Here is a 23222-nt window from a genome sequence, read left to right on the forward strand (position 1 = left end):
CACAGACAATGGACAAATGCAGTGTATGGGTTTGAACCTGGCATCACACAGCATCATGAAGAACACATTCAGTTGGGAAACAAGGCAACACATCTTATCACTCTCCAAGAATCCAATCTCACAGATGCACGTTCTTTATTCTTTTATTTCTAATTTTGAAATCCCCCTTCCATATTCACTCCAGTCATGGAGCTATCCGCAGCTCACAGGCCGTGCACTTCATAAACGAATTATAATCTATTTTAAAGTCGTTGGAGTTAAAGTATCGGACGGGTTTGAGGATAGAGAAGCAGCAGCCAAAAACTGAATCCTATCCCGGTTCCTCCTGATGATTCCATTTTTGTTTATTTGGGTTCCTCATGCTACTCCAGTGCTGTATTTGATCAGTTATTTGATTGGTATTAGAGAGAGAGTGCATGAACGGGTGAAGATGGAAAAGGTTGGTGAGAGTCGCCCAGAAACTTGGTGTTGGCTTAGCGGTTAGGGTGGCTGCCTTGGGATCTTAGGTTGCTGAGTTTGAGCCCGTGTTTTTGTTGAATTAACACCAGGTGGGGTTGACTCAGCCTGTCATCGTTCTGAGGTCGGTGAAATGAGTGACATTGTACTGGTCACGTGGGTATTGCATCAGGCGCACAGCCGCGCCCTGTGCCAATGATGCTACCCACAGCCTCGTGCTGCACACGAAGGAGGAGAGTTGGGTAATTTTATCCACTCTACCTTAAAACTCCAGAAGTTAGTTTTCAACAAAACAAAACATTTGATTTGCACTGTGACGCGTGGCTGTATTCAAAAAGCAATCCGAACAGAAGATTTTAAGATTTGTTTGATTTGACAATCGTCTGTTGGTATAACCATGATCATGTAACGTACGCTGATGACTTATAATGTCGTTGTCCTACATGCAATGTTGAGCTGTTTAGTCTGGGTTTGATTCTCGACCCAACTATAACCTGTCGGACTGGTGTTTCACAGGCCTGGCATCACAAAGTGTGCTGTGCCTCGGATGGACCTTAAGCTTCGCACTCATTTGCTAGCATTGGTTTATTGTGGGTCTCAAAGATTCCAGGGTGTCTTCTGCAAAGAGTTGGTCAGTCGGCAATAGCTTACAGTGAGCATTGCATCAGCAGCACAGCTATGTTCACAGAAACTATGCAACCAGCAAGCAGGTGCTGCGTACAAATTAATATGAAGGACTTTTGTTTCACTTTTCACAGTGTTTTCCACCTTTGGCTAGACTTGTCCTTGTGGAGTGGAAGTTTTCATTGCAGATTTATTTGGGATGTGTAATTGGCAGTGCAGCAGATAAATGCTAATCCTTGCTGTCCTCAAAATCTTATTACTCCCACCCTCCTTCCCAAATTGCTCTCTCATAAGGATGTCTTTGGCAGGCAATCATTGCTGTACTGTGCAACCAATTATATTCAAATTTCAACAGGCTTGATGTTTTTGTGTAAATTTTGCAACTATTCACTGTTCTCCTCCCCCATGATATCTAATTTGTCACTTTACCTTCATCTTGATTTTCAGCGAGTACTGTAAGAAGGAAACACCTGATTATGGTATTGTAATAAGACTTTAGCGGAACAACGGTTGTGTTGCAGGTTCTTGAGGCAGGGTGCCGGATGAGGGGTTTGTGGGTTTTTGAGGGTTCTTTCTGCTTTGCTGATGGCGTTCCAGGTTCTGTCGTGCCTGCCGGAGGGTACCGTTGGAGTTGGTGTTCCCACAGGATTGTTCTTGTCTTTCCACTTGTTGCAGGACTTGTCCATCTACTTCAATTTTCACTTAGGGTTAGATCTCTGCTTTTCATCATTGTCTTTGTCTTCTTCACATTCATTCTTCATCCATATTCTTCACTTTCTTACTTTCATTTTATCTACAATTTCCTGGAGTGCCTCTTCTGACTCTGCAATCAATGGAGAGTCATCTGCGCATCTCAAGTTGTTAATGTTCAAGCTACCAATGTTGCATCCTTGTAGATCGTCTATGTCTCTGAAGATAACTTCCGACAAACCACTATTTGTTGCGTAGTCAATCTAGTCTACCCTTTTTATCAGTATTTCCGTCTATGTTTGTCTGTCTGTCTGTCTGTCTGTATGTATGTCTGTTCGGTCCAGTGCTCCGTTAATACAATGGCGATTTCGATGAAACTTGGTCGGTAGGTTCATACCATGACCGAGTTGTGTGCAAATGAGAACCGTTGCTATGGACACCACCATTGCCTAGCAACAGACCTTTGAAATTTTCAAAAAATTATCTCAAAAATTAATTTTTTCGAAAATCAAAAATCGGGCTACAAGCGACTGTGGGCAGTACATTCAGCCATATTGTCAAAAATTTCCAGCCGGATCCTATGAAAACTGTCGGAGAAGATAGACTTTGAATGAACCCTGGTCGAAAACAATAAAAAAACGAAGTTCGTTATATCTCAGAGACTATGAGTCAGATATACATGAAACTGGTATGGTAGGTTCATGGTATGTCCTAGTTATGTGTGAGAAAGAACCGTTGCTATGGACGCTTTTGTTGGCTAGTAATGGCTGAAAAACGACTAAATTCGACTTGATTGACTACCCATGTCTGCCTACCGGCTTGTCTGTGTGTGTGTGTGTGTGTGTGTGTGTGTGTGTGTGTGTGTGTGTGTGTGTGTGTGTGTGTGTGTGTGTGTGTGTGTGTGTGTGTGTGTGTGTGTGTCACCATTTTTCTCAAAAATGGCTGAACAGATCTTTGTCAAACCTTCAGAGGTTCATCAATGAGTGCTCGGAAGTGTTTTAGGTGAAATGTATATCTATACACACACACACACACACACACACACACACACACACACACACACACACACACACACACACACACACACACACACACACACACACACATATACACACACATACACACAGTATATTTTAAAGAAGTTTGATTTTTTGGGATTTTTTTTTAATCCCTTTATTGTGCCTCGGCCTTTGTATCGACTAGACGTGAAAGGTGATATTAAACGATACCCACTCCAATTACCTAATGGGTGTAGGGAAGTATTTTAGTCCCCTCCAAACAATAGAAAAAAACACCAATCTGATTTCTTCAAAATGCCAACAGGTTCAGAACAGGACCGGGCAATGCCAAGTACCCCAGCTCGTATTATATATATAAAGCACACGTGCACAGGTTTTTGCACTTCCAGGTATTTTTCAGTGACTGCTCTCAGGTTGAAGATGCCCCATCTTTTTCCTATCTTTGGTCTAAATCCTGACAGATTATTATCTATCTCTGCTTCTATAGTCTGATGATTTCTTTCCAAAATGATTCTTAGAATCATTTTCATCACATGAATCATGAGGCTTATTGTCTTATGCTCTGAACATTCTTTCTAGGGTTTTTGGTTTCTTTGGGATCTTGACAACGCACTGAGTGCATGAGATCCTCAGGTAGAAATCATGTTCTGTAAATATTGTTTCAGAGGTCTGTGAGTATTCCAATGTTAAAAACATTCAGGGCTTTCAAACATTCTGTTGGTATCTGCTGCCTCTACTGCTCTTCCAAGCTGACAATTACATGTAGCTATTTGACCATCTGACTACCTGTGTTGAGCAAATCCAACAATCCTCTCCATCTTTTGAAAGAATCATTCTTTGGGATTTCAACATCGACAACTTCAGCGGGTTTTTCCACTCCACCCACACTAACCAGGCTGGGAAGGAGGTTGAAGCCTTTGATATCCTCAATGCCCTCTGACAACTCATCACTGAACCCACCCACATTCCTTACTGACCCTTCAATAGCTCCAAAATTCGGGATCTTTTCTCACTTGCAAACCTCATTGTTGCACGAATATCCCTATTGCTGCACCTGTTGGATTATCTAACCACCAAATCATTACAACTTGCCATCCCATCCTGCACACCATCAGTGTTTTCTGTTTACCTCCCGCATCATTTGACATGATTCTGCCAATTGGAATGGCTTTCACCAATGTTTTGCAGACTACCCCTGCCAAGACTCCTGCTTCTCTGCTTGTCCTTCCACTGCAGCACGCCAATTCACTAAAATCATCCTTTTCGGTATGCCTCTTCACATTCCCCACTCATCCAAATGTGGAAAAGCCTCGTCCCTCAAGTGGTTCTCCCATCACTGCGCTTCATCTGTCTGCTTGAAGAAATTCTGCTTCAAAGCCTGAAAAGCTTTACCTTCAGATCTTCATTGTGGTGCTGATGCGGCTGCTCACAACTGCAAGTGCATCACCTCCACAGCCAAAGCTGTCTTCATCCAGCAGACCTCTGATAAGCTCTCCTCTCTCCCCAGCAGCAGTCATGCTATCTGGTCTTTGGCCAAGCACATATCCACCAACTTCTGTGAGTCCTGTTTTCCGACTCTCAACATCGCTGATGGCCCAATTTCCAGGTCTCCTAAATCCAAAGGCACCACGTTTGCCTCTCATTTTAGGACCAACTCTTCTCTGGGTGACAACTATAACTCCTACTTTTCCTCGAGCAAGTCCAACTCCCTTCAACCTGTCATCAATTTTTCTACTCACAAAGTTCGCCAGCCACTACTTCCCTGTTGCAAATACTTGTATCATATCCATTCATTCCCTTATTATCACAAAAGACAAATGATACAATCTTTTCAGTTAAGGTTGTGACTTGTAAATTGTGTGTTGAAGGGAGGTGAGATGCTTCCATGATACATTTTATCCATTTTTGTTTTTTCCTTACAGGAGTGAGGCTCATGGAACAACTAACACTGGGACAAACATCAAGGGAATGAATGAACAGGAAAAAAAAAAAACAGAGGAGACTGAGGATGGGAGGAAAATGAAACGAGCAAGAGAAATGGTTGAGTTAGGAAAGATTCCTGGGGGTAGTAATGATCAGAACGCACAGAGAAGGACGAAGTAGGCCGACATGTGAAATTCAGGTTGGGTCGGGACAATGAGAGGGAACACCAGAACCTGGAATCGAGATCGAAGAAGCAGTTTGTCAGGTGCAAATTCCCTGTCTCTGTTACCGCTGCCTTGTAAATTAAAGCTAAGGTAAACAATCCTCTTCAAAGGTCGAATCACACTCCGTATTGAACAGATGTACGAATTGTCTCCTACCTTGTTTGCGTATTATCAGTCCGACAGGATGGTGCAGAGGTGGTGCATTACCTTTGAACTGTCTCGTCTGATTTCCATTCCAGTTCCAACTATAAACTGAAGGATTGACGCTTTACACATGGAGAACCGTCTCAAAGTGTGCCGTCCCACGATGCCATTAAGCTGGGTGTCCTATCTGCGAGCATCATTTCATGGATGTTAAAGATCCCACCTTGCCTTTCGCGAGGGGTAAGCGACTCATCTCCAGCACCATGGAACAAATTACAAATTCCTGCCACATTCAGTGGAACGTCAGGCCTGGCCAGCGAGTTCGTGAAAGACTTTGGTCAAAAACATTCTCAGGCTGACCCTACAAAATGATAGGAATAATTTGATGCATTAAAGTAGTACCGTAGTAGTGGAAGTAATAGTAAAGGTTTTCAGCATATCATAGGTCACTGTTTCGTTTTTCAAACTCAAAGCTCCTAATCCTAAAGTGTTTGGGTCTACAAAATATAACACTCACCACTCTGAATCCACATAAGGTTAAACATAAAAAGATAATACAGGTGTTGATGACTTTCAGCTCGAGTCAGTTGAAAATTTACTTATTTTTTGTCTTAAATCAGTTTTGGGACATCAAGATCAATGGAATCAGAAATCGATTATATTTTCTGAACTTCAATAACAATGAATTATCACGACTCACTGCCCGGGTGGTAAATCACTTGAGCACGTTCTCCACCACCACCACCCACCACTACCATTGTAGCTTCCTTAAGTGTTTCCGCTTAGAAGAAAGAAATAGACAAATGGGGAAGGAATCCTCTCTCTTTCTCTTTCTCTTTCTCTTTCTCTTTCTCTTTCTCTTTCTCTTTCTTTTTTTTTCTCCTTTTTTTCTCCTTTTTTTCTCCTTTTTTCCCTCCTTTTTTCCCTCCTTTTTCCCTCCTTTTTTCCCTCCTTTTTTCCCTCCTTTTTTCCCTCCTTTTTTCCCTCCTTTTTTGCCTCCTTTTTTCCCTCCTTTTTTTCCCTCCTTTTTTCCCTCCTTTTTTCCCTCCTTTTTTTCTCCTTTTTTTCTTTTTTTTTCTCTTTTTTTCTCTTTTTTTCCTTTTTTTTCCTCTTTTTTCTCTTTTTTTCTCTTTTTTTCTCTTTTTTCTCTTTTTTTCCTCTTTTTTTCCTCTTTTTTTCCTCTTTTTTCTGTTTTTTTTCTCTTTTTTTTCTCTTTTTTTCCTCTTTTTTCCTCTTTTTTTTCCTCTTTTTTTCTCTTTTTTCTCTTTTTTTTTTTTCTCTTTCTAAGCCTGGTGTTGGCTTAGTGGTTAGGGTGGTGGCTTGGGATCCCAGGGTCCTGAGTTCAAGCCCCGTTGGCTGCTGAATTAACACCAGGGGGTTGACTCAGCCTGTCATCCTTCCGAGGTCGGCGAAATGAGTACCAGTGTACTGGTCCCGGTGTATGCCCCGGTAAGAATAGGTGTACCATATCCCTGTGTGTCGTAAGAGGCGACCAGGGTTGGCGTCAGGAAGGGCATCCGGCCATAAAAAACATTGCCTCAAGAAAAAGCCCAACCCCTGCACAGCAGTGAAAAATGGCTGTAAAAACGGTCATTTTTTATTTTTTCTCTTTCTCTTTCTCTTTCTCTCTTTCTCTCTCTCTCTCTCTTTCTCTCTTTCTCTCTCTCTCTCTCTTTTCCTATTTTTACAGGATCCATACGATATAGCACCTCTATCTGTCCTGGAACTCATATACCATAGGAATACAGACAGCGAGGTCTAGTACGAGCATTGGTGTGCGGTGTTGGGGTGTTGGGGGTTGTGCGGGATGATTTGTTGTCGAAAAAAGGGAGCCATAACTCAATAGCTTCAAGCTGCATACAATAAAGCCGTTGGTGATTGGTGAGTTCAACAAAGGTATTGGTCAGTGCTCAACCAACCCACCAACTACGACTAACCCCCATCGCAATACCTTCCAAAGCACACCCGCTGTATAACCGCAGGCCTTGGGCCTACGGCTTTTCCAGCTGTGCTAGTTTAGGCAACACCATCGATACACCGTGCTGGGCCATCAACACGAACATCATGAGCAACACGGTCATCATGAGCAACACGGTCATGAGCACATCACCATGGAAGGATGCTCTGAGGATAACGGAATGCAATGACGGCCCACGGGAGGGGCCAAGATGTGGATCGATGGGACAGGCGCGGCCATTTGGCAGAGTCCTTTGGCGATAGACCCACACCAGGCGCCCGTTTTTACGACCCGTGCTGTTTACCCCTGTAAATTGCACGGGCCTGGGAACAGGACAGACGCCGGTGCGCCTGGCGGACAGCCTGCGATAAGGAACAACATGGGGAATGCCGAGTGCCGGGAAGACGAAACGCAAGGACCGCGACGCCATATGGAAAAGTCGATGTGACACGTGCGATGCTCTCACGACATGACAGGCCACCGGAGGCCTCTGGAGTGCTCAGGAAAGAAGACGATCACTGAACATCGATCTGGGGAGATGTTCCAATGAAAGAAAAACTTTCTGCAATCCATGAGAAGCACTCACAAACATGTCACGTGCGAACGGTGCACACCTTGTCCGAGCAAGTATGAAGGAATTAAGGAGCTCTGGATAAACCACAACACGATCCACTAGGATCTCCTGTGGGTGTTTTCGTTTCGGAATAGGTTGTTGGTCTGAGTTTCAGCCCGACTGAATGTGCCGTGGCAGGAGAGACGACATGTTGTCGAGATTTAAGGAGAGGTCAGAGGTCAAAACACCCTGGCTCGTCAACGGCGGTCTCACCAGGAGGCCGGGCTCGGGAGGGGCATCGAATGGCCTTTGAACCAATCTGTCTCAATGTTCTTCTTGCTTCTCAATTGGTTTGGAATGGGGAGCAAGCAATGCGTGTGCAATTATTTAAGCATGGGGGGCGGGGGGGGGGTGGTCAGTGGCGTTCAACTTCCGAGCAACACAATAGGGGAGATTTTAAATATTCAACTGCTCTCGGTGGCGTTACGTTTGGAGCATTTAGAAGGAATGTGTGCCACCGACTGCACAAACAGCCATAGGTTGGCAACCATTGCGAAGGCTTGATGGGCCTCGCGATATCTTCCTGTGTTGAAGTTCCTTATAAGGGAACTCATGAAACTACTGTCTCAGGCTGTTTTTGTTTTCGCTTGGAAATCCTGTCCGAATGGTTGTCTGTCTGTCTGTCTGTCTGTCTGTCTGTCTGTCTGTCTGTCTGTCTCTCTCTCTTTCTCTCTCTCTCTTTCTCTCTCTCTCTTTCTCTCTCTCTCTTTCTCTCTCTCTCTCTTTCTCTCTCTCTTTCTCTCTCTCTTTCTCTCTCTCTTTCTCTCTCTCTTTCTCTCTCTCTTTCTCTCTCTCTTTCTCTCTCTCTTTCTCTCTCTCTCTTTCTCTCTCTCTTTCTCTGTTTCTCTCTCTCTCTCTGTTTCTTTCTCTCTCTCTCTCTCTCTCTCTTTCTCTCTCTCTTTCTCTCTCTCTTTCTCTCTCTCTTTCTCTCTCTCTCTCTTTCTCTCTCTTTCTCTCTCTCTCTCTCTCTCTCCCCTCATTGGAGAACAGTATCTGTATGACTTCGTGACGTATCCCCATGGTTCCCACCTTGCTGTTGTATTGACTGGAGAACGTTTTTGGCCCAGGTGTTTCATTAACCGCCTGGTCAGACTTCACATTGGACTAAACGTGGCAAGAAATTGAGAATTTCTCAGGATGCCGGCGATAACTCACCTCACTCTTCCCCAAAGACACCGTGGGATCTCTAACGTCCACCAAATAATGCTCGCAGGTTGAACACTCAGTTTTACATTCATCCGAGAGATGGCACACCTTGTGATGGAACACCCTACCTGCGAAACTGCATCAATGCAACAGTTTGTAGTCGGGTCGGGAATCGAACCTCGACCAGATAGCTCAACGCTCGGTGTGCTGCCCTCATCACCATCCTTTGGGACGTTGATAGTGAACCGTATGACGCCAGGAACATCCTCTGGCAGAGTGATCTGCCAAAGGTCACTTCAATCCCAAACTACTAACGGTGCAGTCGTTCCGTTATACATGACCGAGTCAAACGGAATGAACTCTCAGAATGAGTTTTCTTTTCCTGGAACGATGTGCATCTCGTGTGTTTGAGTTAAATGAGTTGCACCAGTGGCAAATCCAGGGGGGTTTCCTGGTCACCCAGAACTCCTTCTGGTATGTCATATAGTTGCTGGTATGCCATATAGGCACTACCATCACTCAGGTAGGTCTCACTAGTCATGATATTTAAGATTGAAACTGGAAGTTTATTGAATTCAAGCTATTTTATTTTTATTTTTGCATTTAAATATTAAAATAATTAACTTTTATATCTTTTTGCACAATACATGCATATCAAAGAATATGTGAATGTGCATTTATTTGAAAGCTGCAATAAAGTTTTCATAACGTTCATATCACTTAGATTTTCTGTTATTTGGAAACCCCCCAATTCCTGGATTTGCCCCTGTGCACAGAGAAATCGTTTTGGAATTGATGGAAATCCTCAAATCGTTTTTGCTCCGAGCAGTTTTAAATGCCATCAGAGATCGATCCGTACCTGCGGCAGGTGTGGTCCAAACTGATAACTGATGCTCGTGACGACGCAACAACCACCGTATGTATGGTTGGTGTGAAAAGGAACTTGAGGATTCCACATAGGACTGATAATAAACGGGTTTGTAAACATGAATACAAGAAACACAACCTTGGACTCTTTTCCCCAGAGATCCGGTATCGATGACCTGGGTAGTCACGGTAGTTGAACTTGAACGAAGCGAACTTATCGGGATGAATTTCCCTTGGACTTGTTTTCCGCCTCCGCAACGTTCTTGGCACCTCGGAATTGAACACCTTGCTACATCATACCTGCACATCGATAACGCACTTACCTTTGAGATGCTTACCTCGGTTCGATTCCCAAGCCAACTATAAACTGTTCCATTGGAGTTTCGCAATGCGTGCCGTCGCTCAGGTGGACATTAAACCAGGTGTCACGTCTCAGAACATTACTTGGTGGACGTTAAAGTTGCCATGGTGTCTTTGGTGAAGAGTAGGTGAGTTATCGCCGGAATCCTGAACAAATTCCAAATATAAACCTTCAGTCAAATACTCTAACGTCAGTCCTGGCCAGCCGGTTCTTGAAAGGCTGTTGCCCAAACATGTTCCCAGCGACCTCAGCGGGGATCTTGGAGTGGAAGGTAATCGGATTCTCCATCTCGTATATCGATTTCAGGACAGGGGTAACGATTCTATATCAGCAAATTGAGTTATTGAATGAATGAGTACCTGCGGTACCTCCTTCATTCAATGATGTTTTGTTTGAAAAGTGAATGATAAAACAATGAAGACACCTCATTCAAACTTTTGCTTTCTCATAACCTTCACTAGTTTGTCCTTCAGGCTCCATTGGATTCATTGTGTTACCCAAAAGGTAAGTTTGTGATGAAGATCACATCCAATGACGTGTCGTACATATAAACACCTGACCTTTGTTTGATTTACCATCCCTACCTTGCAAATTATAAACACCTGGCCTTTGTTTGATTTACCATCCCTACCTTGCTAATTATAAACACCTGGTCTTTGTTTGATTTCCTGTACCTTCCTTGCTAATGCTCTGGGTAGAGGTGTTCTCACATCACACCCTGTGATGTCGTTCATTCCTTTCTTGTGCTTTTCCATGTTTTTGAAAAAAAAAAAAAAAGAAGTTCCAAAGCAGTTCATGAATGTCTACCACTGTGTATAGTTAACCCTGTTAACTTCGTGTTGTCATTTCTGCAGCTCTTTGAGGTGTTACCCCCTGCTTCATGCTTCACTCTTTCGCTCTCGTCTCATAATGCTGCGGAACCAAGTTCAAATCCCAAATGATACAGGTATGTGTCCTTGTCTGGCATTTTTATAACTTATGGTATTCGAGCTCCTCCACGAGTCTCAGACATAGTTACAAAAAAGGAAAACCTCAAACTCTGAGAGGTACTTGCATTACAATGACCTCACGAGGGCGTGTTGGCCAATTAGTGCATAAAGTAGAGCTGCATCCTTGAGAGTAGAGCTGTGCGGTTCCTGCTTTGTAGCCTTGTTCCTGGGAAAGCTGGGCAGAGGACTTTGTTGGTGCGGGCTGTCCGTTTTGCACACCACATAAGCGCAAATGTACAGGGAAATCCTTTGTTTTCCTTGTAGTCCTGTCTCATATTTGTCCAACAGCCTTGTCCACCTATTTCTCTCTTCTCCATGCATTGTCAGTATGCTACCACTTTACCCTTTGTTGTCTTGCCTGTTCTTCCTTAAGGCTTTTGTATCCTCTAGAAAATGTGGAACCCACGATGGCGAAGAGTGAATGGAGTCAGTTGTACAATAAGTTTGGGTAATAAGATCTCCAAAAGTTGGAGTTTGATTTTTGAACGTCAGAAGATTGGAACGTGATTTGGTAAAAAAGGGTGTGATTGTCCGAACGGTCATTGACTCTGTGAATCTCTTGAGAGACATGAAGCCGCACATTTTATCTATTCACACACAACAGTAGTCTTGTGAGGCACCACAGCACTGATTTAAGACCCGCACCCCACCTGAACCAGTCTCTCGTCCTCGGCGCTCTTGCACGAGCGAGGTCGCGAGGTCCTGCATAATCCCGAAACATCACTGGAGAAAACAGAACAAACGTTCAGGCCGTGACCCCGTGTGACCCTGAAGGCCGGACTAATGGGATTACAGGCCGGGGCTCTATATGCAACCTCCCTGCGGATCAGGACGGAGTCATCTCCCCTGTAGCCATCACACAATGCTGACCGGCAGTTTGCCTATTACAGTGAGGTCACTATACCTCTCAAGCTCGACGGAAATCTCATGGCGTTGCCAATGAGATTCTAACTTGTAGTTGAATGAGTTGTTTGATGACGGCCAGCCAGGCCGAAGGAACGGGCGGAGATATCCTTACAGAAGACCGGCATCACTGATTTACACACAAAAGGATGCTGTGTAATGGTCAGGTGGGATTAGTGAAGCTTAAGCCAACAACTAGTCCTGCACACTCTCCGCCACGAAAGACCAAACACGTGATTGTTGTTGATACGATTTATTTACGTGACGTCATGGGACACGGATGAGATGCAAACCTCGAACACATATAAATGCTAAACAATTGCATGTCCGTTTCATTGTGACCTAATCACAAAATGCTGCATTGTGCGGAATGTCTTCACATGGGGATCCAACGTGGAAGTAACAACCTCAATGCCGGGTCTGTCCACCTCCGTCAGCAATCACTGCATTGCACCACCATCGCATTGACCGTATGCGCACTCGAATATAAGCCTGCGGGGTGGAATTCCACACCCGAATCAACTCTTGTTCCAGCTCATCAAGTATCTGTAGCTGTCTTGGAAAGGTTCGAATGCGACTATCATTGACATCCCAGAGATGTTCAATTTGGCTAAAATCTGGCAAGATGGCAGGTCAGAGTGTCATGACATTAACATTGGCATTGAGAAGAACTTTTCATGATAAATTGGCCCTGTGAGCCAGGAGCCCTATCATACATAAACATAATTCCTGGATCACCTTGTTGAAGGGTCGGCAACACAAGTTGCTGTAAGATCTCATTCATGAATCAATCTGCCATCAAATTACCATTGATACAGATTAACTTGGTGTGACAGGTTTCAACAATACCACCCCACATCATGACACTTCCATATCCAAAATCTGTCTTCCTGGACACAAACTGAGGCATATCACTCGTTGCGTCTTCTGCAGACCAGTGCACAATCATAATGGTTTTCAAGGACAAACCTGGAGTCATCGGTGAACGTAACACTTGCCTCTGTCCACGGGACATGCTGAGTTGACCACTGCAAACGTGCTTGGATGTGTCGCGGTGAAAGTCTTGGATGCTGAACAGGATGATGAATACTAATCCTTGCATCACAGAGATGCCTCAGGATGGTGTTGATACTTATCCTGCGAGGTCCAGGGTGTTTGTTTGCTGCAATCTGGGCAGGTTGAAAATGATTGCGTAAAAGGATCGTGCAAATGTATCGGCTCTGAGTGTAAGTCGTTATCCTGAGACATCTACTTGTCATATCACTTGTTGATCCAGTGGTTTACTAACGTCTTCTGAGGTCGTAAACACTTCCCGTCCTCACGATAAAGAGCCTTGCAACACGACTAATGGAAGACCCTGCTTGAAGTTATGCAATGCAATTTCATTCGTCTCATTTTCTGACACATGTGGCATTCTAATAGATTGTTATCCTCGTCGGAGGAGAGGGTATTGCATTTGGGTCCGTTGGTTTTTTTACTTGCAAAATCGCAGATTTTTCAAGTATATTGATTGGTCAGTCAATTTTGTTTTTCTGTCTGTCTGTCTGTCTGTTTGTTTGTTTGTCAATCGCGTACAGATCACAATTTAAAACTGATCTTCACGAAACTTCACCACATGCTCGAGTTTGTCATCAGCAAGAAGCCTATTGTTTTTTGAGGTCAAAAGGTCAACAAATTTGTCAAATCTCCAAAATCCTCAAATTTTATCCAATTGACTTAAAATTTGAAGAGGATTTATATTTCAGGTCACTAAATTCAACTGACCAACTATTTTGAGGTCAATACAGACCAAAACTATCAAAACTGGAGCTGATGCTCCTGCCTCTCACCTTTCTCGGCTTCACGCTGTGGAAACCAAGGCATTTCGGATCATTGGTATCTCCCGCTATGAGGCTGAGTCTTTCGGCCTCTCACTCTCTCACTGCAGGCAGGTTGGTGGTCTTTCTGTCTTCCACCGTCTCCTCATCCAGAGATCCACAGATCTCCTAATGTCTCTGTTCCCTACTGTTTTGTCCTTCCCTCTCCCCTCATGCCCCCCTAGCTGTGCGTGGTGTTATCTCTCATACGAGCCTCGACAATGTATACAATTTTTTTTTTTAAACAATAAAAAAAAGGTCAACAACTTTGGTGAGATTTCTAAAATCCTCAATTTTCATCCCATTGACTTGAAATTTGAAGAGGATTGATATTTCAAGTCACTGAATTCAACCACTAATAATTATATTTGAGGTCAACTTCGACCAAAAGGTCAACATAGGCCGAATTTCTAAAATTGTAAATTTTCATCCGATTGACTTGAAATTTGAACAGCAATTGCATAGTGCGTCAATGAATTTGGAAACCAACTACTTTTGAGATCAAAAGGTCAATGCAAGGTCAAACTTCTAAAATCATCAATTTCAATCTGAAAAATAATCAATTTTCATTCGACTGACCTGAGCTTTGATTAAGATTGTCAATTTTATTCTCAATGAAATGGACAATTTGATGTATCCATGGCAACCTTTGGAGAGGGGGTGGATTTTGCAAGTATCATGCTCTGCACGATGTGTTTTTCTCGTTTGTTTGTTTGTCTGTCCTCACAGAACTTTAGTGTCTTTCTCTGCAACCGCTTGTTGGATTGAGATGAAATTTTCACCATGTGAGTGACTACAAATGTACAATGTTTTGTTGTTATGATGTCATAGGTCACGTGGTGTGGCAGCCATGTTGGAAAACCGGGAAAATTTTGGACCTCTGTATTTTTGAAACCGCATGAAGGACAAAATTGAAACTTGGTGTACGGCAAGTACTCCTCATGGTAAATAAGTTTGAAATAATGACTTCACAGGTGCCTTTGTTATGATGTCATAATTGCATGTGGAATGCTACGTCTTATCAGAATGAAAATTTTTGAAGATCATCCAGGGATAAATTGGTGAACAGAATTTTTTTAATGATGTCACCTGTCATGTGATTCATATATATATATATATATATATATATATATATATATATATATATATATATATATATATATATATTTTTTTTTTCTCTGAAGTGGCTAAACAGATCAAGGCAAAACTTTACAGGTATGACTGCCTCTCCATGAGGAACAAAAGGTTCAAAAATATGACATCATAGGTCACATGTTTTGGCAGCCATTTTGCATTTACCCTAAAACCTGTAAAAAATCTTCTCCACATCGGCTGGACAGATCGAGAGGAAACTTCACAAAAATGTTTCCCAAGCCTTGGAGATACCAAGGTTTTCACTAATAATTGATAGGTTACATATTTGGCAGCATTATTGGATTGAGCGAAAATCTTTTAAAAACTCATCCTCTTGAACTGCTTCATAAATTGACATGAAACTTCACAATTATGATCTCGTAGTGATGGGGAATATATGTTTTAAATTTCAACCTGACCGGACACATGGTCTGGCAGCCAGAGTGATTTAACATATTTTTATTTTTTAGGATTTTATTTTTGAATATGGCTCACTTGGCTGCACCAAGATGGGTTTGAGCGCAGATGAGTAATATCTGAAACCTGAATCCTATCGAGGTTCCTCATGATATCATCTTTGCTTTTTGCTTGTTTGGGTTCCTTCTGATGACTCCAATGCAGGACTGTACCTATTTGATCTTCCATTTGGTTTTGATTGAATTTATTTTAATCCCATTCTGAATTCATTTGAATAAAAATAAACGTCATGGGTTAGGGTCAGGTGTCCGTTCAAAGCGGGGTTGCATCAAAGCGGAATGTCTTGGGACCCGAACATCACTGCCAGCAGTTGTAAAGTGGCAGTTCTCGTTATGTCTCTTATTAATTGCATAACACACGAGTGCACAAAATAAACCACACAAATACGACACAAACAAGTCTTGGTGAGGGTCTGCAATCTCAGATTTTTTTTTTCTTGTTTGATAATGTAATCAGTTTGTTTTTGATGATCCATATGATGGTATCTCAGAAATAATGTTTGGAATTTGCTCAGAATGCCTTGAGTCACCTATAAAAACCTAAGGGTGCATGAGTTGGGGTGGAGAGGGGGGGGTTCCATAGCTAGACTGTGGTAAGTGTAGTATGGTCTGTGTGTTTCACGTAGGTTAGATTGCCATGTACCAGGTAAGAGTAACTGTCAGAGTAAGCCATCTGTTACACGTGATGCTGAGGAGGTGGCATATCTAATTTATGGACAGGGTGGATATTAATTATCCATCCATTAGGACCATACTCTGTGCAGAGCATTGGTGCCGCCGAAGCAGTCTCCTTGGCTATTGGGAACAATCCTGGATGGGTCGCCACTCCGACACAGTATACCAGCAAGCTGGCACTCATTTTGCCGACCTCGGAAGGATGACAGGCAGAGTCAACCCCACCTGGTGTTAATTCAACAGATGAGCGGGATTTTGAACTCAGGACCCTAGGATCCCAAGCCCACTACCCTAACCATTAAGCCAACACCAGGCATATATTAATTATGTATGTGGAAAAACTTCTTGTTTGTGGGTGGGGCTCGGTGTGGACTTCCCATCACAGATGCACACATGTTATGTGTGCAACTAGGCCGATTATGATCTCTCTGACCAGTGTGTGCCAACCATGGTGGCACAGTGGGCTGTAGAGCGCAGAAGAAAAGATGTTTTTTGTTTTTATTGGGGCCACCCCATAGGTGGGACCTGAGAGGTAGACTCCACCCAGGAAGAAGGAGAGTCCACCGGGGAGTCCATGACCACAAAGAGCATTCAGTCCATGAAGAGGACGACGAGAGTGCACGAGTTGAGACTGGGGAGTCCATAAGAGAGGACAATGAGCGGCTCATAAGGGCTCGAGAGTCCACGAGGAGGAGAACCGAGTTCACCAGGAGAGAACAGAGAGGCTCGTGTGTAAAGCAGGACAGAGACCTCGATTTGAGGGGAAGCCTCATGTGTGAGCCACCCAAGTTGGTATCACCCTGTATTTTTAGAGGGCCAAGTGGTCTCAAGGTAAAAAGGACAAAGGGGGCAACGTGGCCTGGTTGAGGAGCTACTCATCACTGGTCCTGCTCGTAGCTGTTTGACTTCTTCTGGGCACCATCGATCCTGACTCTCGTCTTCCTCCTGCTCTTTAAAGCGGACACCATTGATTCCTGTGCCCACCCTGTGGGTGTGCATCAGAGAAAAGGGAAGTCCCACCTGCATTATTGTTTTGTATAAGTGTGATCTGTGGTGCCCAGTGGGTTAGGATTTGAGCTTTTATTTCTCCTCATTGTATATATATATATATATATATATATATATATATATATATATATATATATATATATATATATATATATATATATATATATATATGTTTGCTTATCCCATTATCTCTTTTGTGTCTTTTTGACTCGCTTGGTTTGTACCATTTATTATGGTGTCTTGTCCACCCTCTTCCCTGTGCTTTTAATAATAAAATGCTGTAAATCCTTTAAATGGTTATGGAGTATTTCAGCTATCTGCTTTCCGTGTGTGTTTGCCATCGTTTTGGCTCATTTATGAGCCACCTTTGGGAACGGTAAGTCAAGTAATAGTGAAAGCAGCGCTTTGAAACCCAGTCCATCCATCTCGATCCATCCATTCAGCGTTTATGTTAATCGGTGTGGACACGACAATATCATTTCTGACTTCATGTCTCAATGGTGAAGAATCACTGAAAAAATAGAAAAACTCTCATATCTGGATTTGGATCTTCACCAAAATTTAATTTGTCCTTGTCACACACCCAACCTGTCCACATCTGTCCTAACTTTTTGAGATATAATGTGATGCATAATTTTTGTCCCTATCTATCTATGGTGAAGAATCACTTCAAAAAATGATTGGATCTAGTTCTAGATCCGGATCTTCCCCAGAATCAAATCAAGTTGTACCTGTCACACCTGACCTGTACACCAAGTTTTGTACAAATATGTTCCTAACTTTTTGAGATATCATGCTATACTGTATATTTATCTCTTTGTTGATGACTCCACCCTCTGCCATACCATCTGTCATCCCTCAGAACGGCAAGCAGCAGCCTCTTCACTCTCTGCAGATCTGGATAAAATCACAAGCTGGTCCAACACGAACATTCCATCCTGACAAATGTCACACTCTCACTATGTCTATCCAAAAAGACCATCTGGAACCAATCCCCCTCAAAAACCCACCATATACTTTCTCAACAATCTTCTTGAAGAAGTTCTTTCGTTCAAGCTTCTAGGTCTCACTATCTGCCATGATCTTTCCTGGGAAAGCCACATTTCCAACCTGGCCTCCAAAGCCAGTCACTGACTGGGCATCCTCCATCGTACAATGTCCTTCCTTGGCACACCTGAGCTCCTGACCACATACAAAGCCTTCGTCTGCAGCCGGATTGGGTACCGCTCTTCCCTCTTGACTGGTGCTCCCGACTCTCACCTTTCTCAGCTTCACACTGTGGAAATGAAGGTATTTAGGATCATTGGTATCATCCGTGATGAGGCTGAGTGTTTGAGTCTCTCAATCTCTCACCACAGGCAGGTCGGTAGTCTTTCTGTCTTCTACCGTCTCCTCTCTGGCCTCACCTCCCCACCCTGTCTGCTATCTATCCCAGCCATATTTGCGCAGGGCACTCAAGGTCCACCAGCAACCACCGTTCTGGTAAAACTACCAAAAGCAAGAATCGCTGCTCACCTTCACGCTTTCATCCCTCTTTTTCCTGCCTTTGGAACAAACTCCCACACTCTCTTCCAACCCACTCTTCCCTCCAGGTCTTCAAAACAGCTGTTCAACACCACCTCTTATCTTGCACCATCCAAAACCACGATCTTTTCCACCTCCGCTAATCCACCCCAAACCAACCTCATTCAACTTCCCTGTTTTCCTTCCTGAAAGTCCCTGTAGTGTCAATCTTGTTTATCCGATGTACCCCACCCCATCCCTGTTCCTTCCACAGATATCCGAATGTTTCTGTGCCCCCCAGTTTTTTCCTTCCCTCTCCTGCTCCTCTTGTCTCCTGCTCCCCTTGTTGTACGTTCTGTGTGTTAGCTCTCATATATATATATATATATATATATATATATATATATATATATATATATATATATATATATATATATATATATATACACGACCGGTCAAAAGTTTGAGAACACCCACATTTTACCAGTTCTTACTGAAATTTAAGCAGTTCAAGTCCAGTGAATAACCTGAAATCGTACAAAGCTAAGCGGAAAACTGCCAGAGGTTAAAAAAAAGTTTAGGTTACCAAAAACTGAAAAATAATGCAAATTTCAGAGTTGTTAAAAAGGCCCTTTTCAGGGAACAAGTAATCGGTTAGCAACTGCAGCTGTTCTGCAGCAATGGAAGTAAATTAAGCCTTGAAAGTTGATGCAAACAATTCTAACAGGTGTCCCAACTTTTGTTGATTAGTCACAAACCCTCTGTCTGTATAAAAGCAGTGTTGGAGCAGACTGTGTTGCTGCACCCTCAAGCATTATTTGGACAATATTGCACTGCAGGAGGTAGTATATTGCTATCATAATGGCAAGAAAAAGACAATTAACAAAGGAAGACAGATAGACCATTATAACCCTCAAAAGTGTAGGTCTTTCCTTTTGAGAATTTGCAAAGAAGCCAAGGTGTCAGTGAGTACAGTTTCCGACACCATCAAAAGGCACTTGGAAACTGGAGGAAACTCTGACAGGAAGAGGTCTGGCAGACCCAAATCCACAACACAATCAGAAGACAAGTTTCTGAAAGTCAACAGCTTGCGTGATAGGCAGCTCACAGGACAGCAGCTTCAAGCACAGCTTAACACTGGTCGAAGTAAGGAAGTCTCAGTTTCAACTGTGAAGAGAAGACTTCGAGCTGCAGGTTTGACAGGTCGAGTGGCAGTAAGAAAGCCATTGCTAAGATGGCAAAATAAGAAAAAGAGGCTTGCCTGGGCCATGAAGCACTGCCAGTGGACTTTGGAAAACTGGAAGAAGGTCTTATGGACCGATTAATCAAAATTTGAAATCTTCGGTTCATCACGCAGGCTTTTTGTACGCCGTCGAGTCGGCGAAAGGATGGTTCCTCGGTGTGTGACACCAACTGTCAAACATGGAGAAGGAAGCGTGATGATCTGGGGCTCTTTTGCTGGATCCAGAGTCGGCGACTTGCACAGAGTGACTATCACCCTGGACCAAAAGGGCTACCACAGCATTTTGAGTGCCATACAATACCCTCTGGTCAACGCCGAGTTGGTCAGGGGTTCATCCTACAGCAAGATAACAACCCAAAACATACTTCCAGGCGATGTTAGAACTACCTTAGAAGAAAAGAACAACATGGTAGGCTTCAAATCATGGAATGGCCAGCACAGTCTCTAGACTTAAACCCCCATCGAGCTGGTTTGGGATGAACTGGACAGAAGGGTGAAAGCAAAGCAACCTACAAGTGCAACACATTTGTGGGAACTACTGCAACAGTGTTGGGAAGAACTTTCCGAACAATATTTGATTTCCATTGTGGAAAGAATACCACGAGTATGTTTGGCTGTTATATCTACAAAACGTGGCTACTTTGATGAGTCAAAAATTTAGATTAAATTTTGTTCAACAAAACGAATCCATGATTTTTTTTTTTATTGTTTATTTGTTCTCTGCTTTAATTTCAGAGTACATTGAAACATTAAACTGCTTAAATTTCAGTAAAAATTGGGGTGTTCTAAAACTTTTGACTGAGCTCCTGACCACATACAAAGCCTTCGCCTGCAGCCTGATTGGGTACCGCTCTTCCCTCTTGACTGGTGCTCCCGACTCTCACCTTTCTCAGCTTCACACTGTGGAAATGAAGGTATTTAGGATCATTGGTATCATCCGTGATGAGGCTGAGTCTTTGAGTCCCTCAATCTCTCACCACAGGCAGGTCGATATATATATATATATATATATATATATATATATATATATATATATATATATATATATATATATATATATATATATATATATATATATATATATATCCTGTCTCGGAATGGCGATAGCCAAGAAGACTGCTTCGGCAGCACCAACGCTCTGCACAGAGTATGGTCCCAATGGATGGATATATATATATATATATATATATATATATATATATATATATATATATATATATATATATATATATATATATATATATATATATATATATATATATATAGTGACGTCCACGGGACTTAAACAGTCCCGCCAACGTAGAATGAGCCGAAACGATGGAGGCGGTTTATTTCTTTATCACCCAAACATGGCGGTTCTAATCACTCTACCGCAAACGGGACGAGGAAGGTGGCACGAGTCACTTTTCACTGAGTTGATGATGTTTATTTGTTTTTATTATTACCAGAAATAACAAGACTCGGCAAGAAGAGGGATCCAGGGCGATTCGACGGGATGGTGTGGGATCGGGCGTGGGGAAAAACACAGACAATTCCAATGAATATACAGATCTCAATCCCTCTAAGGCGCCAAGCACTCACACGCACACACACACACACACACACACACACACACACACACACACACACACACACACACACACACACACACACACACCGTAGCTATTTCTGGTGGTCAGGCTGGACCGTGGTGTGGACGCAACTGTCCCTGGATCGGCGTCGGACGAGCTGGCCTTGCTCTCATCAGGGGGGCAGGAGAAACCGTGGTGCTGTCGACCTCCTGGTCTTGGCCCAAGTCCGCTCGCAGCCACCAGGGAACCAGTTCTGGCGCCAAGTTGCGAGCAGGAGAGGGAGGCAGGTCCGCCCGCCGTTCGACCCCGTACTCCGAGTCAGCAGAACCCCAGAGCCAACCAAGGTGAGGCACGAGGCTCAGCAAGGCTCCAAGACACGATCAAGAACACGATCGAATCAGCACAACAACAAGGATGCTCCCCGCGCAACAGCCTCCCCACCAAAAAAACACGATCTTTTGGTTGTAATCTTCTTCCTCTTCCTTTTCGACCCCGAACAGAACCTTTTTATCCTCCTGTCCTCGTCACTTCCAATCGAGCCGTTTATTGGCCCACCGCCGTCGCCTTCTGCCAATCGTGATCACGGGGCGGAGCCATCCGCTGCACTGTCCTGTGACGTCACGGCCAGTCTCCAGTGAATACCAAAAGGGGTTTACGCAGACACACTTTCCCTATCCCGTGTCCCTATCTAATTACGTGACAATTATCATTTCCCCCCCTTGAAGAAATCAACATTTACTAGATAACTTATCACCACTGAATTGCTAGTTATTACATCGAGATCCTGGTAAACTCGAACAGCATAGCATACCTAATTAAACATCCTAATTACCATTTGAATGCATACCCCCCCTCAAACGTAACAATATATATATATATATATATATATATATATATATATATATATATATAGTTATATATTATATCACAATATATATATATATATATATATATATATATAAATATATATATATATATATAGTTATATATTATATCACACACATGACCATGTCATTATTTAAATTTTATTTTTGCATATGTATATATTTTTGGCCTTATCTCTCAATGGTGAAGAATTACTTTAAAATGATTGTATCCGACTCCACATTTTCACCAAAATCTAATCAATTCGTTCTTATTACACACCCAACCTGCCCACCAATTTTCATCCTAATCCGTACATGACTTTTTGAGATATTCTGCTCACAGACAAACAGACAGACAAATAGGGGTGAAAACATAACCTCCGTCCACCTTCGGTAGTGGAGGTAAAAACGACAAATAATTTCCATGAAAAATATGAACATGCAGGATGTGTATAGATCATGAGTAATTGCATCTGAGTGAAGTGTCATAGTTACGGTTGTGGGGATAGATGGAGGAATTTAATCGGGAAGTTAGGATTTAATAGAGTTGTTTGGTCCGTGCATGTGTAGGAGACATCTCGATGTAATTAAGTAGGGAAACTATGAGCTTAAGTGTCACATGTCACCACACGGGGTGGTGCAGTATTAATTCTATAGGGATTAAGAATAAGTTCCCCCAGCATGTGATTGCCACCCTGTAACCTATTCCTATGTTTTTACATTTACAAACGAGCCAAACGTGCCGAGCAGGCAGAAGCCTAGCCTCCAAGGGTGACGGCGGGCAAAGTCATGTCCCTGAGGCTGATGATTGATGGGCATGACATCAGAAATTAGCCAAACGTGCCGAGCGGGCTGAGGCCCCGCCTTTCCGGGTTTCGTGCGAGAAGGAAATGGTGGTTCGGCGATGTCAGTCAGTTCATTGAGAGATCGGGAAAGTGCACACACGATGTCAGTGTGAAGTTTAGAGGAGGAAC

General features: G+C 43.0%; 1 protein-coding gene across 2 annotated transcripts in view; it reads left to right on the top strand.

The window, feature by feature from the left end:
* The first annotated feature begins 10717 nt into the window (after positions 1-10717).
* Positions 10718-23222, top strand: part of LOC147032562 (protein Wnt-5b-like) — a 41895-nt gene continuing 29390 nt past the window's right edge. For both annotated transcript variants that reach the window (XM_085870304.1, XM_085870305.1), the window contains exon 1: positions 10718-10970. In XM_085870304.1, coding sequence (XP_085726430.1) covers positions 10962-10970 — 9 coding nt within the window. In that variant the 5' untranslated portion in view covers positions 10718-10961. The remainder of the gene's footprint in view (positions 10971-23222) is intronic.

Source organism: Eptatretus burgeri, chromosome 2 (genome assembly GCF_056783735.1).
Source record: "Eptatretus burgeri isolate ZD-2024b chromosome 2, Ebu_testis_v1, whole genome shotgun sequence".
Lineage (NCBI taxonomy): Eukaryota > Metazoa > Chordata > Myxini > Myxiniformes > Myxinidae > Eptatretus > Eptatretus burgeri.